This window comes from Fundulus heteroclitus, chromosome 5, assembly GCF_011125445.2.
Source record: "Fundulus heteroclitus isolate FHET01 chromosome 5, MU-UCD_Fhet_4.1, whole genome shotgun sequence".
Lineage (NCBI taxonomy): Eukaryota > Metazoa > Chordata > Actinopteri > Cyprinodontiformes > Fundulidae > Fundulus > Fundulus heteroclitus.
In genome coordinates, this window is record NC_046365.1 from 32,445,898 (window position 1) to 32,467,255 (window position 21,358).

Below are 21,358 nucleotides of genomic sequence, written 5' to 3' on the forward strand. Positions count from 1 at the left end.
AATGTTCCAAACACTTGATTTGGCCATACCTAATGTTTTAGCTATCTCTCTGATGGGTTTGTTTTGATTTTTCAGCCTAATGATGGCTTGCTTCACTGATAGCGACAGCTCTTTAGATCTCATATTGAGAGTTGACAGCAACAGATTCCAAATGCAAATAGCAGACTTGAAATGAACTCTGGACCTTTTATCTGCTCCTTGTAAATGGGATAATGAGGGAATAACACACACCTGGCCATGGAACAGCTGAGCAGCAGATTGTCCCATTACTTTTGGTCCCTTAAAAAGTGGCAGTCACATATACACACTGTTGTAATTCCTACACCGTTGATCTGATTTGGATGTAAATACCCTCAAATTAAATCTGAAAGTCTGCAGATAAAGCACATCTTGTTTGTTTCATTTCAAATCCATTGTGGTGGTGTATAGAGCCAAAAAGATTAGAATTGTGTTGATGTCCCAATATTTATGGACCTGACTGTACACGATAATAGCAGAATCTGAAGACCCGACAGTTAACATGTCAGACTGGTTCAGGATGTATATATATATATATATATATATATATATATATATATATATATATATATATATATCCCGAACCAGTCTGACATGTTGACTCAATGCCAAATAATTTCTCACATTTATTCAAATGTCAAATGAATGTCAAAAATAGGCCTCATTATTAGGAAAGTTTCTGGTTCACCCATAACATTTGAAATGTGATAATATGAGATAAATGCGGTTGTTCTAAACCCTAGTGTTATAGATGAACAAATAAAAAAATAAAAAAATTAATTAAAACTCATACCTGTTCAATATTGACTTTATTAATTCCAAGGGGAAATAGCATGTTTTAGCATCGAAACATCAGCATATCTGCAAAGTATATTTACAGAAGGTTACAACCGAAATCAAACAAATACAAGAAAAAGTAATGTTAGAAGCTAATTAGATCCATATCCTCCTACAATACATCTTTTGAAGATAAAGAAATTTGTTGTGATAATTTTTGAGTCAGTTGTTTCAATAAAATATGTAGGTGATGAGACAGGACCAACATATGTGCCATATTCTCTCACATAATCCTAGGGCTATTTATACTACAACAAGTTAAACTCTGGCCCAAAAAAAAAAGTAAAGTCCAGTGTATGCTAAGATTAACACTGTGATCATCAGATATGGGGCTGAAACTTAACAGAAAAGTTTTAATTGTGAATTTTAACCCAGCGAGCTAACATCACGCATGATTAACGTGAAACATTTCATCCCAGAACCCTCACCACGGAGCTCTTTTCACTAAGCAGTTGGTTTATAGCTCTCGCATCTGTTTCCGGTCAGGTAGGCGTCACACTTCATGGTGTATTTCACCTCCACGTTTCCCTTCCCTGAGCAGGTGAATGTGTGGCTCCCCTGCAGCAGCTGCCTCGTGCATGAAATGAGACGGTCATCATTTGCTGGATCCTGGTCCCAAACCTCCACTTTCAGGCTGAGATGTGTGTCCACCTGCAAAAAAAAAAAAAAAAAAAAAAGGAATTAAAGCTGTGAGGTTTTCCATGTTGTTATGCCGCACCTGATGAATACCCCTACTTTTTATACTGCGCCAAAATGTTTATATGAAAACAAAAAAGAAAAATATTTATGTCCTCACCAAAACCTAAAAGATAAATAACCACTTTTCCACCGGCCCTACTCGATTTCGGCCGCCCTACTCTGCCCCGCCACACTCGGCGTTAATCGGCACCGGTTGTTTTTCAGCTCGCCTAGAAATGCCTAAAAGACGTCTTGTTTGCAACATTAACAGTTTAAAGAAATCTGCGAGAAACGGTAAGAGAGTAAATAAATCATTATAGATAAATATATCAACCAAAAATACAAATTATGTTTGTATAATTTTATATGCAAGATAGTCTTGGTAAAATAATCAATAATAAAAGAGAGAGAGAAAAAAAAAAGCAGAAAGGGGTAATGAGACTGTGATCTGCTCCAACGCTTGCCTTACAGGTTTTTACTTCAGCCATGGCGGGAACAACGAGAAGACTTTAATAGCGCAAAAACAGATTTTTGACCACAGTGAAATCATTTTTTATAGGTTGGATATCGTGTATTCGCGCTGGGTTATCTTTGGTCAGAGGAGCTGGCAGATCCCCATGGAAAGGCAGACAGCAGCTCTGACTCCTTCCACACACAGTGGATGGATCAGCAGCAGTGAACGCATTTTTGAACCAAACACTCTTTAGAGACAAAACTTAACAAATTTCAGCGTGTGCAAAACGAGACAAAGCCGAAGAGAGAAGAGAGAAAGCTGAAGAGTCCTTTTTCCTATCAGGTGTGATGGTTTGTAAATATTAAAATTATATTTATGTTTGATCCACTGCATGCTTGGTGGTCTTTAATATTAATGTGGTCGCCCTTCAGTTTTTTTCTGGACTTCCTTGGAGAAAAACGTTTCTCGTTTCCCGGCCAATCACTGAAAAGCAGCGTGTTCACGTCAAAACTCCCCTTGAGTCCGCTCGGTTTGACGAGAAATCTGGGCTGGCCCTAAAAAAAATTTTGCTGACATGCTCGTGAGAGAGTGACACCAAGTAGGGCGTACCAAACAGAGCTGGTGGAAAAAAAGGCTGATGTAACCCCAGTGATCCGGTTTGGGGATGAAGTATTATCATAAACATTCCGATTGCCGTAAACTCACATAAAAACTAGAACTGATTTGAAGACGTAACAGAGTTGGACTTTGTCAAGAAGTCTTTTCAGCCGATACATTATTAAAAATTGTCCTTACATGGCCCAAATTAAACACTTCGTTCCACGTTGGATTGTCTGATTTGATTTCTTTGGTCCTGTGATATATGGAGCCATACCACATCTTAGCAAACCTGTCAATAGGAGAGTATAAAGAAGAGCAGCATATCAATATGGCTGTTTAACCGTTATGGTGAGATATTGGTGTTTGACCCGTGCATCAACTCACGCTTCAGTTTTCCCAATTCTGTCTCCCTCCAGACCCCAGGCTTTGACTATGGTCACAGACAGGGTCCCTTTTGAGGGCTCCAGGGGGCAGCAGTTTGTGCCCAGGTTAGGACCGCCAGAACAGGTTGGTGCTGAGGATGAGACCTTCATAGCGTTGTCCTCCAAATACTTCTCAATAGCGACTTTCATCGCTGACTTCTGGGAGCTGCTTGGCATGAGCTCGTAAAGTGGGCGGAGTGAGTACGAAACAACGTTGGGTTGGTTTTTTAGGCTCTTCAGCCAAGTTGAAAAGCCAGCGGAATCATTCTGGGAAATTAAAAACTCCCCTAACCAACCGTTTCCTCCTGATACTTCTGTGTAGTGTTGGTGGAGACCAGAGCTGTAGCTACCGGAGGTGTCTTGGTTTTGTAGGACGCTTTTGCAAGAACTGGAGACACTAGAGAGCTTAATCTTCCCCAGGCCGACACCAATACCTTGCGATAAACAGGAGTGGACCTGGATAACAAGAGAAATGATGATATTATTAATATTCACGGAAGATATTACAAATGTTTAAATATTTATGACTCGATGGCTACACCCAAGATGCCTCCACCTCAAATTCGAGCTCAGGAAGTGAAGATGAATGTTGTAATATGTCCACTCAAGTCAGGAGAAGGTTGTTTGGAAGCTTAACTTGGAGAATTAACAAACCAACACCAACAGTATCTATGGATTTAAGCCCAGACTGCCTGTAATTTGCAACAGTGGCAAAGGACCGCTTGCGACAAAAACAGCCATTTCTGCTCTGGTTCTGAGCAGGATTGCAGTACTGATGCTTGCGTTATTGTTGACCGTAATGCTTTAGTGTTGGAAATGTTTTTGGGGTGAAAAAGGAGGATTATGCAGGATTTGGTTAAGGAAAGGATAAGCCCATCTTCAGTGTGTAGAGTGCAGTTTGTTACCGCATCCGAGGTTAGCCCATTCAGGGAGGACAAACAGGTCCGCGAAGATGTCACTCTTCTCATTCTGCCCCCAAGATTAACCTAAAACAAAGTTTTAAGTTCTTGAAAGAAGCTTTTTGTTGTTAATTTCTTAATGAAATTATTTAAATGAGTTCTCACCTGTCTGATGTAATGTGTGCCGTAGATGTTTAGGACATCCTTGTATGCAGCAGCAGTGGTGGAGGTGTAGTGAAGTGGCAGTGTGCTTAAATGCCTCTTGAACTCTGCGCTGAGGGGAGGTGTGCTTGATACACGAAAACTGAACACCAAGAGAAAAAAAATTAGAACATTCTTTTAATGGATCTTTCAGAACTTAGAAAAAAAAATCTAACTTCCCCTCATACCCATAATGGGTGCAGAGGACTCTGTGGATGCTGAAAGTGTAGCGGTCCTCTTTGGTCCTCTCAGAAGCGAAGGAGTAGGCAGAGGAGCGGGTTCCTCCCACCTCCAGGTTGGCTTCCACATACTTATCAATATCCAGCCCAAACTGTTAAAAGAAAGAAAAAAAATACTTTAGAAGCTATTGAATAAGGAGCCATAGTTTTGATCAAGTCTCCGTATCATCCACTTAAGTTATAATCCTATAGCAGCTGATAAGGTGATAAAAGGCTATTTTTGATTGCTGTTTGCTGGTAATACATGATTTTTATGGTCGCTCTCCTCCAATTTTAACTAAAGCTGAAGGAATTTTCTTGGAAGAGCTAATTAGGTTAAACCCTATTTCCTATAGGGCAGCTCATGAATTGAATTAATGTGGTGAAAGACTAAAAATTGACGTTTCTATTTAGTTCCTGTTATCGAAAACCTGAGGCCTCCACTGCAAAACGTCAGTGCTCAGTGGTAGCTCTGAGATGTATCTCACCTTCCAGTCGCTGCTTTCCTGGGATGTGTAAGCATTCACCAGCTTGCTGTTGAGACAAATAAAATAAAAAAATAAACATAGAATTATAAAGACGGTAACTCCAAATGTCAAAAAAATACTTTGCATTTTATTTTTATAACATGAGAAAACGTGGAAAGATTCACAGTCTGAATACTTCTCTCCAAGGCACTGTTAGATGAAATTCTGATTTTATTATTTTCTAATATACTCTACTATTCAAAATCTCTGGTAGTTATGAACATTTGCATACTGTACCTAGAAGACATGTGAAAACTGTTGTAGATATCAGTACTGCATGTGCTGAATGCACGCCAGTCCACTACAGACGTTGGTAGCTTAAAATGAAGAAAAGCAGCGTGAGCATCATTTCCACAAAACCAAATGTGCAGCAGTGTTTATTGCAGATTTCATATTACTTTCTGGAGCTTGTTGCCTTGAAGAGGGTTGGGGCAGAGAGTGCAGGTGCCGCTGGAGCTCAGGTAAGTCTTAAAATCAATCACATAAGCTCCTTTTCTGCGTAGTGTGACCACATCAAAACCTTCCCCCACCAGGTTGTGACCCGGTACAAACGAGGCAGCGTCACATAGGGTTTTGGTCCCAATCTGACAGCAGAGAATAGAGGTAGGAAAAAGGAGGAGGCTCAGGAGAAGAGACGCCGAGGTCGAAGAGGAGGGCATGGCTGGAGTATGGGGCTAAAAGATAAAGAGAAAAGGACTTAAACCATTGCCGTATTACAATGTACAACAAGTGGTTTGAAGAATATTAGTCTTATTTATACAACATCAAAGATAATATTTCAAAAATATTCAAGAACAAAATCATGAGTTTAGATGCTAACATGGCTGCAGCTCACCAGGAATCAATATCTGCACATTAAAACTATATACTATGTAAGTAAAAGTTGTCTCTTTAAGTTATTTCAAAACTCAAATGAGTTTTTGTGTTATGCAGCACTGCGCTACACAACGATACCAATATCTCTGTTTAGTTCCGTTTTCCCATTGGGAAACGAAATAGCATTATTTCGCCAGAGCATAAACGCTGAAAAACTCACCGTTGCTGAGTCAGCTCCAGAAATCAAGACCAGACTCGGCTACACAAGCAGCACCGCAGGGAGACGGGTTGCTGCCTGCGGTTTATAAAGAGATCAGAAAGAGGAGGACCAACAACTCCAAGGAGATATGGATGTCATAACAACACGACAATCTGATATTAGATAGGGGTTCAAGGAAATGGCCTTGCAAAAGCGAAAGTTTTTTGTTAAGCTGCTTAATATTTAAATGTGATAAGCTGATGAGAAAAGATGATTATTATCCGAGACATTGATTGCCCTTCGCTTGTATAACATCCTGACACAAGCTACTAAAAAAAAAAAAAAACATGTTATTTGACTTAATTCTACCTAATTATTTTCCAAAAAGGCACAAAAAAGTATAACATTTACATTAAATGCATGATTCTTGCCAGGATAAAAAGAAAAGATTTATTTCTAAATCAGCTGTATCTATATAGGTGGACCTACTTTGCAATTAGGTCCATAAATTAAATGCCTCATAACATATTGGCTAGTTTGCACCACATGGTCAAATGGTTTTACGTTTATTCTTTAAATTATGGTTGTTGCTTTAAAAAAAATGCATTGTTAGAACGACATTTATCACCTGGCAGCAAAATTACAGAAAGGCAAAGTAAAAATCCCTTTACATATATTATTACATATATTATTTAACCACAAACAATATTTGCTATCTATGATTCAAAGCTACCAATGGCGTTTTGAGGGCTGACTTTTCGTCTATCCAGGCCTTGTACACGCATGGGGTCAGGAAAATGGCGGATAACATCTCTGCAGACCAGTCCATGAGCCTGGAAGAAACTTGTAACCTCAAAATATGCTTTAAACCGCTATCTTAGACTTAGACTTAGACTTTCTTTATTGCCATTTTGCATGCACAGAGTGCATACAGAACGAAATTTCGTTTTCATACAGCTCAGAAAAATTGCAGTAACTCTACAGGATACGTTGCTGTGAATTTACAGTACAGGATTAAAACGCAGTAATAAATTGCAGTAATTTACAGGATAAATTCCAATTGATTTCCGGATAAAGTGCAGCAGTGATTTAACAGTAGACAGTTGCAATGTAAACAAATTTGCAGTAAGTTTCCGGATAAAGTGCAGCAGTGATATTGGAGACTAAGAGTTGGGCAGCATTTATAATGCTGGATAAGGATACGATTACAAATGTGCAAATTAGCGAGTGTGGTACACAGTCCATTTTATACTTCAGCAGTTCAACAGTCTGATATCTGTTGTCACCTCCAGTAGGGTCTTATGAACAAACGCCATGTCAACTGTAGGAACTGGCAAATCTAAAACCTCTAAACATGTTTATTATGTAGATATTTTTTAATTGGCAATTTAGCTGTGAACCACATGGAAACTAGATCAGTTGGTTTCCATCTGTTTATTGAACAAGAACCAGTGTCCCTTATAGTCCTTAAAGAGTTTATTCACTAGCTTAACTCTGCCCTCTTTTTTCTAGCACTTTCGCAGGCAACGCTTTTTTGTTTGCAGGAGTTTTTTGAAGGACTGAAGGCTCACAATGGCTTCTTGAAAGATTTTTGTAACAACATCTTCTGTCTGACCCCGCCTCTCGCCCGGTGAACACTGGAGATAGGCACCAGCAACCCCCGCGACCCCATGAGGGATTAAGCGGGTCAGAAAATGGATGGATGGATGGATCTTCTGTCTGCTGCTTTCAACCCAAGTCGAGAACTGAAGAACAGAAAGGGAAACAAGAGCCACCCAGTTGCCTTCCATCTGATGGATTATGTGAAAGGAAATAGGGAAGGCTGTGGAACTCTGCAGAGTTCAGCACTAGCGTGCAGAACTTTTAATTCATTCAGCAGTAAAACCTTTGATGCCTGGGTTACTCAACTTTATTAGTTTATGCACATTGCCCTGGATAAAAATTATTACTTGGATCATTTTATAAAATAGTGACCACAGTAAGTCCGTTCAGCATCAAAAGAGCTAAAAAAAAGAAATTACATATGGAGAGATTCTCTGATCAATAACATTCTAAATTGATGAATGAAGCCCAAGATCATCAGCCAAGGTGGCCCACCTTGATGCTACGGAGACCATGCGAGGAGATGTCACATCTAAATTCTCCCATGGGTGGATCTAATACTTCAAGCGGCTTTGTCACTAGGTTGCTGCTTTGGGTGACATAACTTTTAGATTGTACTAAGTTTTCATGAAAAGTCTGGAATTCTATCTAAATAACCTTTCAAGTATGGATAAGTATGGGTGGAAAATGGAAATCTGAGTATGGAAACAAATGTATTTTCCTGACATCGTTTCTTGTTCTGCTATTTTAAAGATAAATTATTTAAAATGATAAAAAAAACTTCCCTTCATAGTACCACAGAGGGGGAATTTGTCTCTTCATTTAACCTATCTCTTAGGGAGTAGTGTGCTGCCAACACTGAGCAATCTGTGATCACGGGTCTTGTTCAGGGACCGTGTTTTTCTGTTACTAATGCACGAACGCCATTCTTCAGTGCTTTAAACTGAACCTGGGTAAAAACCCAAAACACAAATATCATTTATTGCATTTTTTTTTTAAATCTAGCCCAGTATTTTAAATGATAGTGGGCGTCAAACTGTATGAACTTTCTGAATTGAAAACATGCTATTGTTTGAGAGAATGATTTCATTTTGAGTCTGAATCCCTGTGTTTTGATAAAATTAATAAAATAAAATAATAAAATAAAATCCCTCAAAACACTACACAAACACATACAAAACCAGTCACTTTAAATTATCACTGTAAATTCTATTTCACATTGCCGTATGTTCATTGTTGCAATACATCTTGCTGCTACATATACTTGCTCAACTTTTCTGCACATACATTTTTTTCTTTTTTTTTTTTGGTTTGCTGCTACATTCCTGACAAATGCTTGTTTGTAATGTTTCTCTTTTGTCTTTTGTTTTTTACTTGGAGTACTTCTAATTGCAAATGTACTTTATGAATGTGCAGTTGAAAGACAATAAAATCTGAGAAGAAAGTTAATAAATTGACCAATCATGTGATGTAGGGGTACTGATCGACTTAAGAGTCTAGAAAGTAGTATAGGTCAACATGTATTAGCAATTGTAAAAACTGGAATTCATATTTTTCATGATTTATTTGATTTCAGATCCTTCTTATACTGCTACAAACTACATTCATCTTGGTTTTGTTTTCTAGCTGCCAAGTGCTATCCAAGTGCCAAACATTTTTATTACTTGGTTTATCATAATTAGCTATAATCTAGAAGATCAAAGAACTTGTGTTAGTATATCTCTGCATTGTTAGATAAGTGTGACTTACCTAACCTTTGTGTACGTATCTTATGCAAGTGTAAGTTTGTTAGGTAAGTATGACTCGCCTAACACTGCAGATACTGCTTTGTTTATTCTATATTGCAATGAAATGTAAAAATGAAATTTCAAATTATAAAAATCAGTCTCCTAAAAAAAAAGTTAATTCTATAAAAATCTGTTGCTCACGAGATGCCCGTTGTTGTACTTATTGGGTACAAGGCTTTAAGTTACCAAATTCACAAGTAAATAGACAGTTTTTCCTCAGAGACAACGGTTTCTTAACCAATGGCTGTGAGGTCATTGACGAAAGACAAGGTTGAGGTGCACTGTTTTATTTTTTTAAGAAATCTTTTTTTCAAGCACATAAAACTGACATACTAGTTTGAAAACAGTAAGTTTAAACTGTTTATTGGGACCTTCAGGTATTTCAACCTTATAACCACTGCGCACTGACCTGGCCCGCCTTGACACAGCTAACGAAGAAAGTCCAAACACACAACCTGTATCAAAGTCTAGAACCACTAAATCAAAAGGAGGCAGATCTAGACTCCTTATCAAGTATATTAATTCACATATTTATGTTATCCTGCTCTCTCAGCACCTTCTATGCAAAAACATATGGTCATTCTTTAAATTATAAAAAGCACTGCTACAATGGCACAGTCCTTTGATCCCTTGCATACAATTAATTTATGTATTTTGTAGGAGGACACAATGCCATTGAAAAATAGGGGCATTGGAATATATAGTGCTCATCCCAGGTGCAGCAACTCCACATAATTGGAGCCGGTGCAGGTGTAACTGCTCAGACATTGATTACAGGCAGCTCCATACGAGCAGGAGCAGGAGAGAGAGGATGAGGAAAGTAATTATGGAAAATGGGAGAGAATGGAGTATTAAAGGAATATTAGGGTGAGATGGAGATATAGAGGAAAATATGGTAATTAATAAAGCATTGTTTTTATTTTTACATAACACAAAATTAAAAAATAGAATATAGTAGGTTGAACCATAGAGCTACACACTCATGTACAGTAGGTGGCGGTATGCACCTATAAGTTGTTTGCAATCCGCCAACAAAAGGAAAGAAGAAGAAGAAGAAGAAGAAGAGCAGGAGCATGTGAGAAAATCAACTAAAGGCTGAAGCCACCCCCCTTCCCCCCACACCCACACAGAAACATATATGATCAAAATTGCACTGCCAAGTAAAAAAAAAAAAGGTCACACACTCTAATATTTCAAAGGACAGCCTTTAGCTTTGATTACGGCACCCATTTGCCGTGGCATTGTTTCTTCTGCAATGTCACAAGATTTATTTCCACCCAGTGTTGCATTCAATTTTTCACCAAGATCTTGCATTGACGACGGTAGAGTCTGCCCACTGCACAAAGCCTTCTCCTGCACATCCCAGAGATTCTCAATGGGGTTAAGGTCTGGACTCTGTGGTGGCCAATGTGTAAAAATGACGTCTCATGTTCGCTGAACCATTCTTTTTACAATTTGAGCCCTATGAATCCTGACATTGTCATCTTGGAATATGCCCCGGTGTCATCAGGGAAGAAAAAGATCAATTGATGGAATAACCTGGTCGTTCAGTTTATTCAGGTTGTCAGCTGACGTCATTCTTTGAGCTCATATTGTTGCTGAACCTGGACTTGACCAACTGCAGCAACCCCAGATCATAGCACCACCCCCATAGGATTGTACAGTAGACGCTAGGCATGATGGGTGCATTCCTTCACCTGCCTCTCTTCTTACCCTGATGTTCCCACCACTCTGGAACAGGGTAAATTTGGACTCATCAGACCATATGACCTTCTTCCATTGCTCCAGAGTCCAATCCTTATGCTCCCTAGCAAATCGATTGTGCATGTGGAAATGTTCTTGCTTTCAGTATTAAACATAGCCCAGAGTTCTACTGTTGTTTTTCTCCGATTTGATTTCACCAAATGTTTACGTGATCGCCGATCACGATCATTCAGGATTTTTTTCCACCCACATTTTTCTTTGAAGACAATGGGTCTCCCCCCCCCCCCTTCCTTTTTTAATAATGTGTTGGACAGGTCTTAACTCAATTTTGGTAGTTTCTGAAATCTGAGATTGTATCTCTGCTTGATGCGTGCCAATGAGTTGACCCTTTTGAAACAGACTGACATCTTTTCTACAACCACGGGATGTGTCGTTCCACATGGCTGTTTAAGAATGAGAAGCAACTTATTGCAGTTAAATAAATTGTTGCCAGCTAAAATATAATCACACATGCAGTAATTATTCAATGGGAGGCTTGTACCTATATGATTAGTTAAATCCAGGTGGCGACTTTTTTTTTGGCCGGGCAGTGTATATGCAGGCTACCAGGATTTATTTCGATTTTATGGCTGCAGAATCATGAAAAATTAACAACGGGTATTTCTGCCCCTTTTTAAAAACACCTTAAACCTTTAGTATTTTGAAGTTATTTGGTATAGTGTAGTCTTAAGGGTCCAGTAATATTCCAGAAAAAGCTAATAAACAATTATCCGGTTTCAGTCCACGATATAACCCTTATCTACAGATTTGGTTCTAATCTAATCAGGGAATTTGGAACAAGTTCTAAAGTGCAAAATAGGTTAAGACAGAAATTTATAGTTACTATCACAAAAACCTATCAGTTATCGTCCAAGTGCTATATGTATTTATTATTTTGTAACGTCCTGGCTCAAAGGCTATTACATAAAGGAAGACACACCATGTATACGAGGCAAGCTGCACAACAAAACCGCTGCCCTGTCTGGAAAGAAGTGCCAGTTTAAATAAGGAGGTCACTTTCAGGATTGGTGTAGCAATCAAGAAGAGCATCCAATCGGTTGAAGGGGAGAACTTTAATAGGAAGTGATGCAGGAGGAAATACAGGAAATAACCTAGGAGAAGCTCTGCATCAAGATCCCATTGCAGAGCCAGCTGTCAGGAAGCAGCAACATCACCTCAATTTTAAATAACACCAGAAAAGAGAAAACACAAACGAAGGCCACTGGCCGTAACAATCTATATTATCAAGCTTAAATTAAATGGCATTTAATTCCCTAAGAGTGTTTCATTGTTCAATTACAAGCAGCTATTTATATTAGTCCATCATACTGTATTTTGCCTCTGTTTCATGTAATTTCCAGAAATATGAAAGTTATTAGTCCTTTAGGAAGGAGTTAAACGGTGTAGTCTGAACATGAATATTTAACATATGTGCATGACAGGCACCGGCACATCGGCAAGAGATATGGTTTGATTTAACTCTTTTCAACAAACATTTCATGTTTTTCGATAGTTATAAATGCTACACATTCTGAATTCATCACAGCATGTTTTTTTTAAATAATTACATTGAACTTCAACACTTTATCATATCTTCTCATTGTAACTTATCTTAATATGTTGCACAAAAACTGTGTTGTATAACAATCACCTTTACTCATCGGCTTATCATCTTTAATAATTAAGCAAGTTAACGCAGCACTTTTATTTATTGCAGGTCCACTTACTAAATTTAACTGTGATCTAATGTTAGACTGCTGTGTGGTGTGTTTGTTTGTTGTTGTTTTGCTTTGCCTTTCCTATTTCCTTGGAGATGTTGGTGCTGCTTCTCTGCTCTCCTCATAAAACGTAGTCCTCCGCTCTTAACGCTCAGACATTGCTTGGGCTGCTGAATCGGGTTTTGATTGCGGGAAGTCGTTCACCAAGAGCAAGTTTTTCAGGATTTGAAAAATGGTTAAATTATGTTTTAAATCTTGCATCAGGAAAATGTAACATTTGCACAGAGAAAGGGGGATTTTTTTTAAAATGCTAAATATTTAAATATTTAGTATTTAAATAAATAAATAGCAATAAATATTGGAAGAAACCTTCACTGCCTAGGTATAAAGTTTGCAGACAGTAATTGTCAGGTATACAGTTCTGTGTTGGACTGTTGGTGGTTGTGTGGTGTGTCTACTTAACTTTCTCCAGTAGGGTGCGACAGGTGGACGCCAGCCGCAGGCGTTCTCCTTCTATGCCAATTAGGAGTACTTAAGGCAGCAGGAGACAGATGGGAAGCGTCAGAGCATTAACTCTCTTGAGCTGTACCTGACCAGATCTTGCCCCAAGTCGTTCCCTGGTCCCATGTTTCCTCCACCTAACAATCGTGTTCTCATCATTAGATACTAGTGATGGGTACCAGTGGGTAACCGCCAGATTCTTGAAAGCCTTTGTGTGAGTAAGTCATCCGGCGTTTATTGTCTGACTTCCTGATCGCAGACCTGTCTCGTTCCTGTTTACTCCAGTCTGCCTTGCCCCTATCTAATTCTCCTGTTGGCCTGTGTGTTATGGACATCAACCTCCTGCCTTGCCTCTTCACCAAGCCTGCTTGTCTCTGCCCCTGCATGGAAACCTCTGCCCTGTGTGTGTCTCTTGTTACCGATTGCCTCGCCTGTATCCTGGACTCACCCCTTGCCAAGCCCCTCTGGAAACTTCTGCCCTGTGGACTGTCTCACTGTGCATGACCCCCTGAACTGAATATGACTTCTCCATCAGCCCTTGCCCTGACAATCTATGCTGTGACCTGGATCAGTCAGTCAGTGATCCAGATCACCTAGACAGAGCCGTTTGGGATCAATCATCAGAGCCAGTGCAACCTCCTTGCATCTGACAAAGTTAGTGGCTTTTATTCAGTGCAGTTCTCCTTCACTGAGTTGTTCTCTGCCATTAACCCAGCTCTTCTCCCCACAACGATTCCTGTATGTGCTCCAGTCAGTTCCAGTTCAAACAACACCAGTTTATCTTCAATAAACATTCTCAAATGTTTATTCTCTGTGTCGGCTGAATTGTCGGGTCTCCAGATTCTGTTGGGTCATTACAGATACAGATTATGAATATATAAAATAGGTACATTTAATCGAAAAATGCAGTGAGTTATTTGGGTCAAATTGTGATTGTGTTCAAAAATCTACACAACACATTCAGTCAAAATCTTCTGGAACCAATCCAGTTTGGAGAAATCTGAGCATCGTTCGCCTCCATTTGGGTTTATTATACCTAAATAATGTGTTCATATTTTTATTCGCAATATCTAATTACAGAAACGTTTGGATAGTGGAGTAGTTTCTTCCATTTTCAGAAATTAAGGCGTAACTGCATCAGCAATATGGAGATCATGTGGGCATGCAAACGGACAGAAACCAGGAGGACAGTACATGAAAGGTGTGCTGCCTGCAAATGAATGAAAGCTTTGTAACTGTGTTTGCTTCAGTCAAACCCGCCATGAAGTTTTAAGACATAGTTGAAGTAATATTAAACACTGCTCACAAAGGAGAAAGGAGTGTTGTGACAGACTCTTCTAAGCTTCAGATACTTGCTGTGGCAGTGAATATTCAGCAAATGTTATTGGAAAGGTTGAATCACTTCCTATAAACTGACCCTCCACTAGAGGGCAGCTTAAACATACTATTCAACTTGGCATAGTAACTTTGTCTTCACAGTTGCTCTTCGGTTTGATTTGCTACGGGTCTGTTTAGAGAAATATTCAGATCAGGTTGTTGGTTGCTGACAACCCAAATTTGAAGACTTAAAGAAGCCCTTTCTGTACAGAGTTTAGTTCAATTTCTGCACTTCAGAAAATCATTAAAGCGATTGCCTATGCAAGCCTCTCTGTTCGAATTGGTTTTATTGTGTTGATTTGTTGATTTTTGTGCTATTTTAATGCATAGAACTGGACAAAGTAGCAGCACAGCACTGGTGCTGATGCATTTTCCCTGATTTCCACAAGGGAGAATTTCCTGCAAACACCATCAGAGAAAATAAGAAGCCCTCCTTGGGTATCAGGGACCCCAACTCCCAAATATTCTATTCTAATAGATCTATTCTACTGTGGCAGTTTTGGTTTTTGACTCCTGGTGAGCTTACTTAGCGGCAAAGCATAATTAAGCGGGCATTTCCTCTCTGAGCCACATTCATGTGTCAGTAAACTGTTTTTGCACATTAATTTATTGAAAATGCATTTGTATAAGTAATATAGAAATATGAAAATTAATACAAAAACTGGAATAAACACTGCTGCACATTTTGTTTGTGGAAATAATACTCTACTACTTTTCTAAAAAAAAAATTACCATCTTCTGTAGTGGACTGGCGAACATTCACCACACGCATTGTGGATAATTATGATAAGTACTGGAGATTTTAAATCAAAAATATTTCTTTCTAAAGAATAATGGTGAATACATACCCTTTCCTTTCCTTCTCAGTGAGGATAGTAAAATCTGAACTTCATATGATATGTCTTGCGACACCCCTGCTGAACTTTTCCACATTACACTTTTCAACAATAATTGTTTACTTTTACTAAAACTTTTAAACTGATAGATAAACACAATGTGGTACATAATTGTGAAGTAGAAGGAAAACAATGAGAGGCTTACAAAATTATTCTCCCTAAACATTTTGAACATATGAAATCCTTTTTTTACTCTGCCTCTGGTAAAGATTCACAATTCAATTGTGAGTCTCTTTTTTATGTTAAATAAAGTTTCTGCACAATTATCTGTTTATCACACATGTGTGATAAACATTTCCAGATTGCTTTAACTCTTGTGTTCTCAGTTATAGATCACATTAAGCTATGACAATAAATCCTTCTTGTTCTTTTGCAGTTTTGTTTTTGTTAGTTTTTAAAGCTGAAGGTTAAACTAGTGATTCGGTGTGTTTTGTTCTACTTTCTATTTCCTTTGTCCTACATAATTCAAACTCTGATTTCAGGCATGCTTTCCTGCTCGAATCCAGCCTTTCTCCTCGTGAGCCTCCTCATCTTTCAGTCCCAGGTTCTCTCCTGTCGGATTGGAGACCAAACTGAGTGTGATTCTGCTCCCTTTGTACCAGGCCACAACCTGGTGGGGGAGGGCTTTGATTTGGTCACACTGCAACGGAAAGGAGCCTACGTGATTGACGTGAAGACGTACCTCACTCCAAATAGTACCTGCACTCTGTGCTCCAATCCCCTTCAAGGCTACAAGCTTCAGAAAGTAATTTAAAATGATAAAACAGATAAATGTTTGTGCTTTTAATTAACTTCACATTTTTCCTTGCTTTTATTTTCAGCTGCCAGTTTCTGTGCTAGACTGGCGTGCGTTCAGCAACACAAAAGCATATTCCCTCAGCAGTTTCCACACCTCTGTGAGGTACAGTATTTGGCCATGTTGCTATCACTGGATAACCACTGATTTTATTAACGCTGAGAGCACACTTTCTCCCTTTCTAATGATTTAAATATAAAATAACAATCAATATCATGTGGGTGTACATTTATATTGATGAACAACATCACATGACCTTATCATATGCTATTTAATAAAAAGTGAAATACAAACACATATACTTGGTGCACTGGAAATAAGTAGGTAAGTTAATGCCAATGACACATCAGTTGAATTCTGACAAACTCCCTAAGTTACCTAATAATTGTGTTTATTTTTAATTTTTTTTCTACAGCTCACTGATCAACTCTTACATCTCAGAAGAGAGTCGTGGCTGGCAGGTCAGACACATATCAATTTTACTGATGAGGAATAAGTGTTTCAGAAGGTCAAGCAGTGGTGAGCACTGCTGACTTGCAGCGAGAAGTTCCAGTGTTTGAATTAATTTTTTTTTTACATCAGATTGGGCTAGATTTAAGTAAATATGCTTCTGCCAGTCTGGACATCGGAGGAACTCACTCCGTCGTGTACAGCTTTGCTTCAAATATGATGCGAGAGGACCGCTACACCTTCAGCACACAAAAGAAGACCTTTACCCATTACAGGTTTACTGTGAACACCTTTGCATTATCCTATTATATTAAGCTGTATCAGTTAAGTTTTATAAGGCGTATGTCCATGGAGCTGTTTGCTTCTCTTTGTGTCAAGCTACCGTGTGTCAACCCGACCGCCCTTCAGCTCAGAGTTCGCCAAGGACCTATCCAGGCTTCCAAGTCACTTCAACCCTGCCACCTCTTTGGAGTACAAAGATTTCTTACTCACCTATGGCACTCACTCCATTCAGCAGGTTAAAAACACCATGCAGTTTGTTTAGTCATGAATTAAAATGAACATTATAAATAAAATAAAAAAACAGAAATGGAAAAACAGAAATTATTTTAATTTTAGGTTCGTCTTGGGGGTCAGGTCACACGAGTGACAGCGGCCAGGACTTGTTTAGCCGCACTGAACGGACTGTCTTCAAATGAAGTATGCAAATCACACAAGCTTCACAACAGAAGATTACACCGTAATAAGAAAATATGTTATTAACTATCTATAAACAAAGTGTTGGTTGTTGGAACAGGAGACCATTTTCTACAAAATCTAACAACATGGCTGAGATCTGAGAATGTAAAAGCTTCTCATTTGTTGACTCTACATCCTCTATCAAAAAAAGTAATATTGGGAACTAAAGTTTTGTTCGGTCTTCTTTTTTTACTAAATTAACATCGACCAAGCCAAACACTGAGACCTAACCTGTCCATAAATGCAGGCCAGTGATGGGGTTCGTGACTCGCTAGGCACTGACTCCTCTGGAGTCGGCTGTATAGTTACAGTAGGGCTGCATAATATATCAATATATCACAATATGTTTCTGAGATTGCAGTAAGGCGTATTGCATCATTTGCTGTTTTCTGTTGCTGCATGTGGATTGTGGTTTGGGGTTCCAGACTTTCTTGATTTTATCTTAAGTCTCTTTACTGTAACATCTCTCTGTTTCTAACACATCAGCACTTTTAAAACAAATAGTTGCTAATCAACTATGCAAACATTTACAAAGAAATGGCTTCAGAGCTCATCATAGCAGTGAAACAGCTCTTGTGAAAGTCACTAATGATATTGGGGGAGGGGGGGGCAGTGGTACAGGAGTTATGGAGTTTGTCCAGCGGGTTGCTGGTTCAATCCCTTGCTCAAACCATCTCAGTTGAAAAGACACTTCACCCACATTGCCTGCCGGGAGTGGTAAGAGGGCCCAGCGGCACCGATGTATGGCAGCCTCGCTTCTGTCAGTCTACTAACATAGCTCACCACTGTCAGGGTGGGAATGTGTGTTTGAATGGGTGAATGACTGACTGTTGTGTAAAGAGCTTGGGGGTAGTTCAAGCGCTATACAAGCCATTTACCATTTTTACCAGATCTCTTATTCAGATTTAATATTCAATCTAACATTTTGACATTGTATGCCTAAAATATTGTATTCAACTGCACTGCCTTTAAACCTTACATGTCTTTTTGCCATACAGGTTCATTCGTGTTTATCGATGGGTGTTGGTGTTGGTCTGGGGACATTTAAACTATCAAATGTCCCAAGTCCGTGCAATAAATTTCTACAGAACCACGGGTTTTCCACTACCTACAGCTCTTACACCCACCAACACTACACAGATGTATCTGGAGGTTATGGATGGTCGGGGGAGTTTTCAATAACCCATAACGACTCCTTGGGTTTCAAAAACTGGCAGCGCACTCTGAAGGATCACCCAGATGTTGTGGTATACTACCTTCGACCAATGCATCAACTCATGCCAACTAAAACCCAGAAAATTGGCATAAAAGCTGCCATTCAAGAGTACTTAAAGGACCATGCCATCAAGAGCTCACACAGAGAGCCAGAGTGTCCAAAGAACACCCCTAACCTGGCCATGAACTGCTGTCCTCAGCAGGCCTGGAGGGGGAAACTGACAGTCACCATTGTCAGAGCCTGGGGTCTGGCGGGAGATTATTTTGGCAACACTGACAGGTTGGTTCAGAAAGAGATATCAATCATATTTATAATTAAGTCACACAATTAGTTTTAAATAACTCACTGCCCTTTGCTCTTACAGCTATGTGAAGATGTCTTTTGGTTCCCTCTATTACACAACTGCCATGATCAGATCAAACAACCCCTATTGGAACGCTTATTATGATTTGGGAAAGGTTGGTTGATTTCATCATCACAAATTCGCCCATTTGTCCTATATAACATGCTGACACATGTTTAAGTCTAGTGGTCACGATGTAGATCACATATATATATATATATATATATATATATATATATATATATATATATATATATATATATAAGTTTTACAACCTCTCTTCTTTAATTGTGGTCAGGCTTGCAGCCCACAATATTTTTACACATTTTTTATGTTAAAAATCAAGAAAAAAAATAATAGTATGCCAAACACGGTTCAAACCATTCTGAATAAACAATGGGAAACCTGTATTGGCATTACAGCAGTGAAAATTTCATAATTGAAACTATAATTTGCAACAAAGAGCTCTCCACACCAACCGGACCCTAAGTGACAACGTATTTCCACCTTAGTAAATGATTAAATAACTGTGATTAACTGCATGTTTTGGCACACTTTCAGTAGCCATACTCTTTGACGATCACTGCTTTAGCTGATACAAAATGAACTGTTTTCTATGAAGACATTTATATGTAAATTGCTAACATGACAGATGGATTATGAGTTCAGCTTTTGACTGTATTGCTGTAGTCTTTTCACCCTGTTGTGCTGTCCTGATATATTGTTTTAATTCTGCTCTTTTGACCAGAATGTTAGGTAAAATTTTTATTGTCTTCTATGCGAATTCACAAAATTACAACTTAAAACTGATGTTTGCCGTAAGGATATGGTATAAATGAAGCCATTGTTATTATTATCCACTCATTAACGTTGAAGACTAATGACTTTTGTTTGCCATGAAGGTGGACACACAGCAGGTCTTAAGGGTTGAACTATGGGATGAGGATCTGCAGTATGACGACCTTCTTGGATCATGCACGGAGTACCTAATGCAGGGAGCCAAAAGTTTCACCTGTCCTGCTAAAAGCAGAGGCTTTGAGGTCAGATACACTCTGACCTGTGACCCTCACCTGTCTGGAGACAGGTGCAACTATTATAAGCCCTCCCCTTAGTGACAAACCTATCAGGAAAGAGGAGGCTACGTGACTGTCTTTACTTGCGTTTGGTTTTGGGCTTTGTTTATATTAAAGATGTTGGATTTATGTGACAGAAAGTATTAAGTTTAACCTTTTACAGATTGTTAACATTTTTGTCAACTATTTTTGGATTGTATATGCTACTGTACTTATAGGAGGTTATGTTTTCAACACCACATGTAATATATTTCACACAATTTAATCCTTTGAAATAAAAGGTCATGTTGTAACAGCTTTTGGGTAATGTGTTACTCTATTGTGGAGAACACAAAAGCAACCAAACTTGCAAAGTAAAAAAACTATGTAAATAAGAGTTCTTCTCTTTCTTTTTATTGTTTTAAAAGGTGTTGCATAACAAAAGACTGAACCTTTAAAATCAACAAATAAAGTTAAAGGTTTGTCTGCAAATGTTTACTTTAAGTTCCATCACGTTGGTATTTTTTATTATTTCATTAATCAGATAACCAATTAACATTGTCTCACAAAGTTCTGTAAGTTGGCGGCTGTCTTTACCCTATATAACTTGAATGTTGCGGGGGGGGTTTTACAGAATGTGTGCATTCTTGAGTCATTTGTAAAATTATCTCCACAGCAACTACAGAGACAAATAAGCACATATGCAGTGGCCAAGTATTTTGGTTTGTTTACTGGTACAGGATGAAAGAGAGAATGGAAGGAAAAGTGACTCAAGACCATGAAAGGATAGCAAGAATGTGTTAATGTTACCCAATAAAATTTGTTGCTTAAGGAAATAGCACAAGATAATAGTGCAATGTAAGATGTGAGGTAAATGCAAATAAAATATCTAAATAAAACAGTGAAAATGAGATCTAAATGTTTGATTTACAAATCCAGAATAAAACAATGGAGTAATCCTTATCACAAATGCCGAACTATAGGGCTTATCTGGTTTGGTTTTTACTCTAACAAATCCAATACTAAGGTCAGCAGGTAGGTATCCAAGTATGTCTTAAATGGGTCACGGGTTGTTTGTTTTTCTGATAAGCCATTTGTTTTAATTAATGTTTAATGACGCACAGCTTAAGGGACTTTCCCCAGTAAGTTAATAACTGTTGTAAAGTGAAAAAGGGGGTCATGAGTTGTTGTTTCTCTGTTGTGCTGCTTACCGCTGCAGGTTAATCTTTATTATCTTAATACTTGACATAATCAGTGACATCGTCCATTT

General features: G+C 38.6%; 2 protein-coding genes across 2 annotated transcripts; one reads left to right on the forward strand and one right to left on the reverse strand.

Moving 5' to 3' along the window:
* Positions 1 to 810: 810 nt before the first annotated feature.
* LOC105940043 (perforin-1) lies at positions 811 to 5,938 on the reverse strand. Its single transcript, XM_012882488.3, has 10 exons — positions 5,891 to 5,938; positions 5,253 to 5,528; positions 5,092 to 5,171; positions 4,816 to 4,861; positions 4,298 to 4,440; positions 4,074 to 4,212; positions 3,915 to 3,995; positions 2,972 to 3,465; positions 2,783 to 2,876; positions 811 to 1,506 (listed from the first exon to the last, which is right to left on the reverse strand). The coding sequence occupies exons 2-10, from the start codon at positions 5,511 to 5,513 to the stop codon at positions 1,300 to 1,302; spliced, it is 1,545 nt and encodes a 514-aa protein (XP_012737942.2). The 5' UTR covers positions 5,514 to 5,528; positions 5,891 to 5,938; the 3' UTR covers positions 811 to 1,299.
* A 10,039-nt stretch (positions 5,939 to 15,977) lies between these two features.
* LOC118563066 (perforin-1-like) lies at positions 15,978 to 20,592 on the forward strand. The gene is made up of 9 exons (XM_036136674.1): positions 15,978 to 16,238; positions 16,315 to 16,394; positions 16,705 to 16,750; positions 16,872 to 17,014; positions 17,118 to 17,256; positions 17,358 to 17,438; positions 18,476 to 18,972; positions 19,058 to 19,151; positions 19,939 to 20,592. Exons 1-9 carry the CDS (start codon positions 15,978 to 15,980, stop codon positions 20,146 to 20,148), a joined length of 1,551 nt encoding a protein of 516 aa, XP_035992567.1. The 3' UTR covers positions 20,149 to 20,592.
* The last annotated feature ends 766 nt before the right edge of the window (positions 20,593 to 21,358 follow it).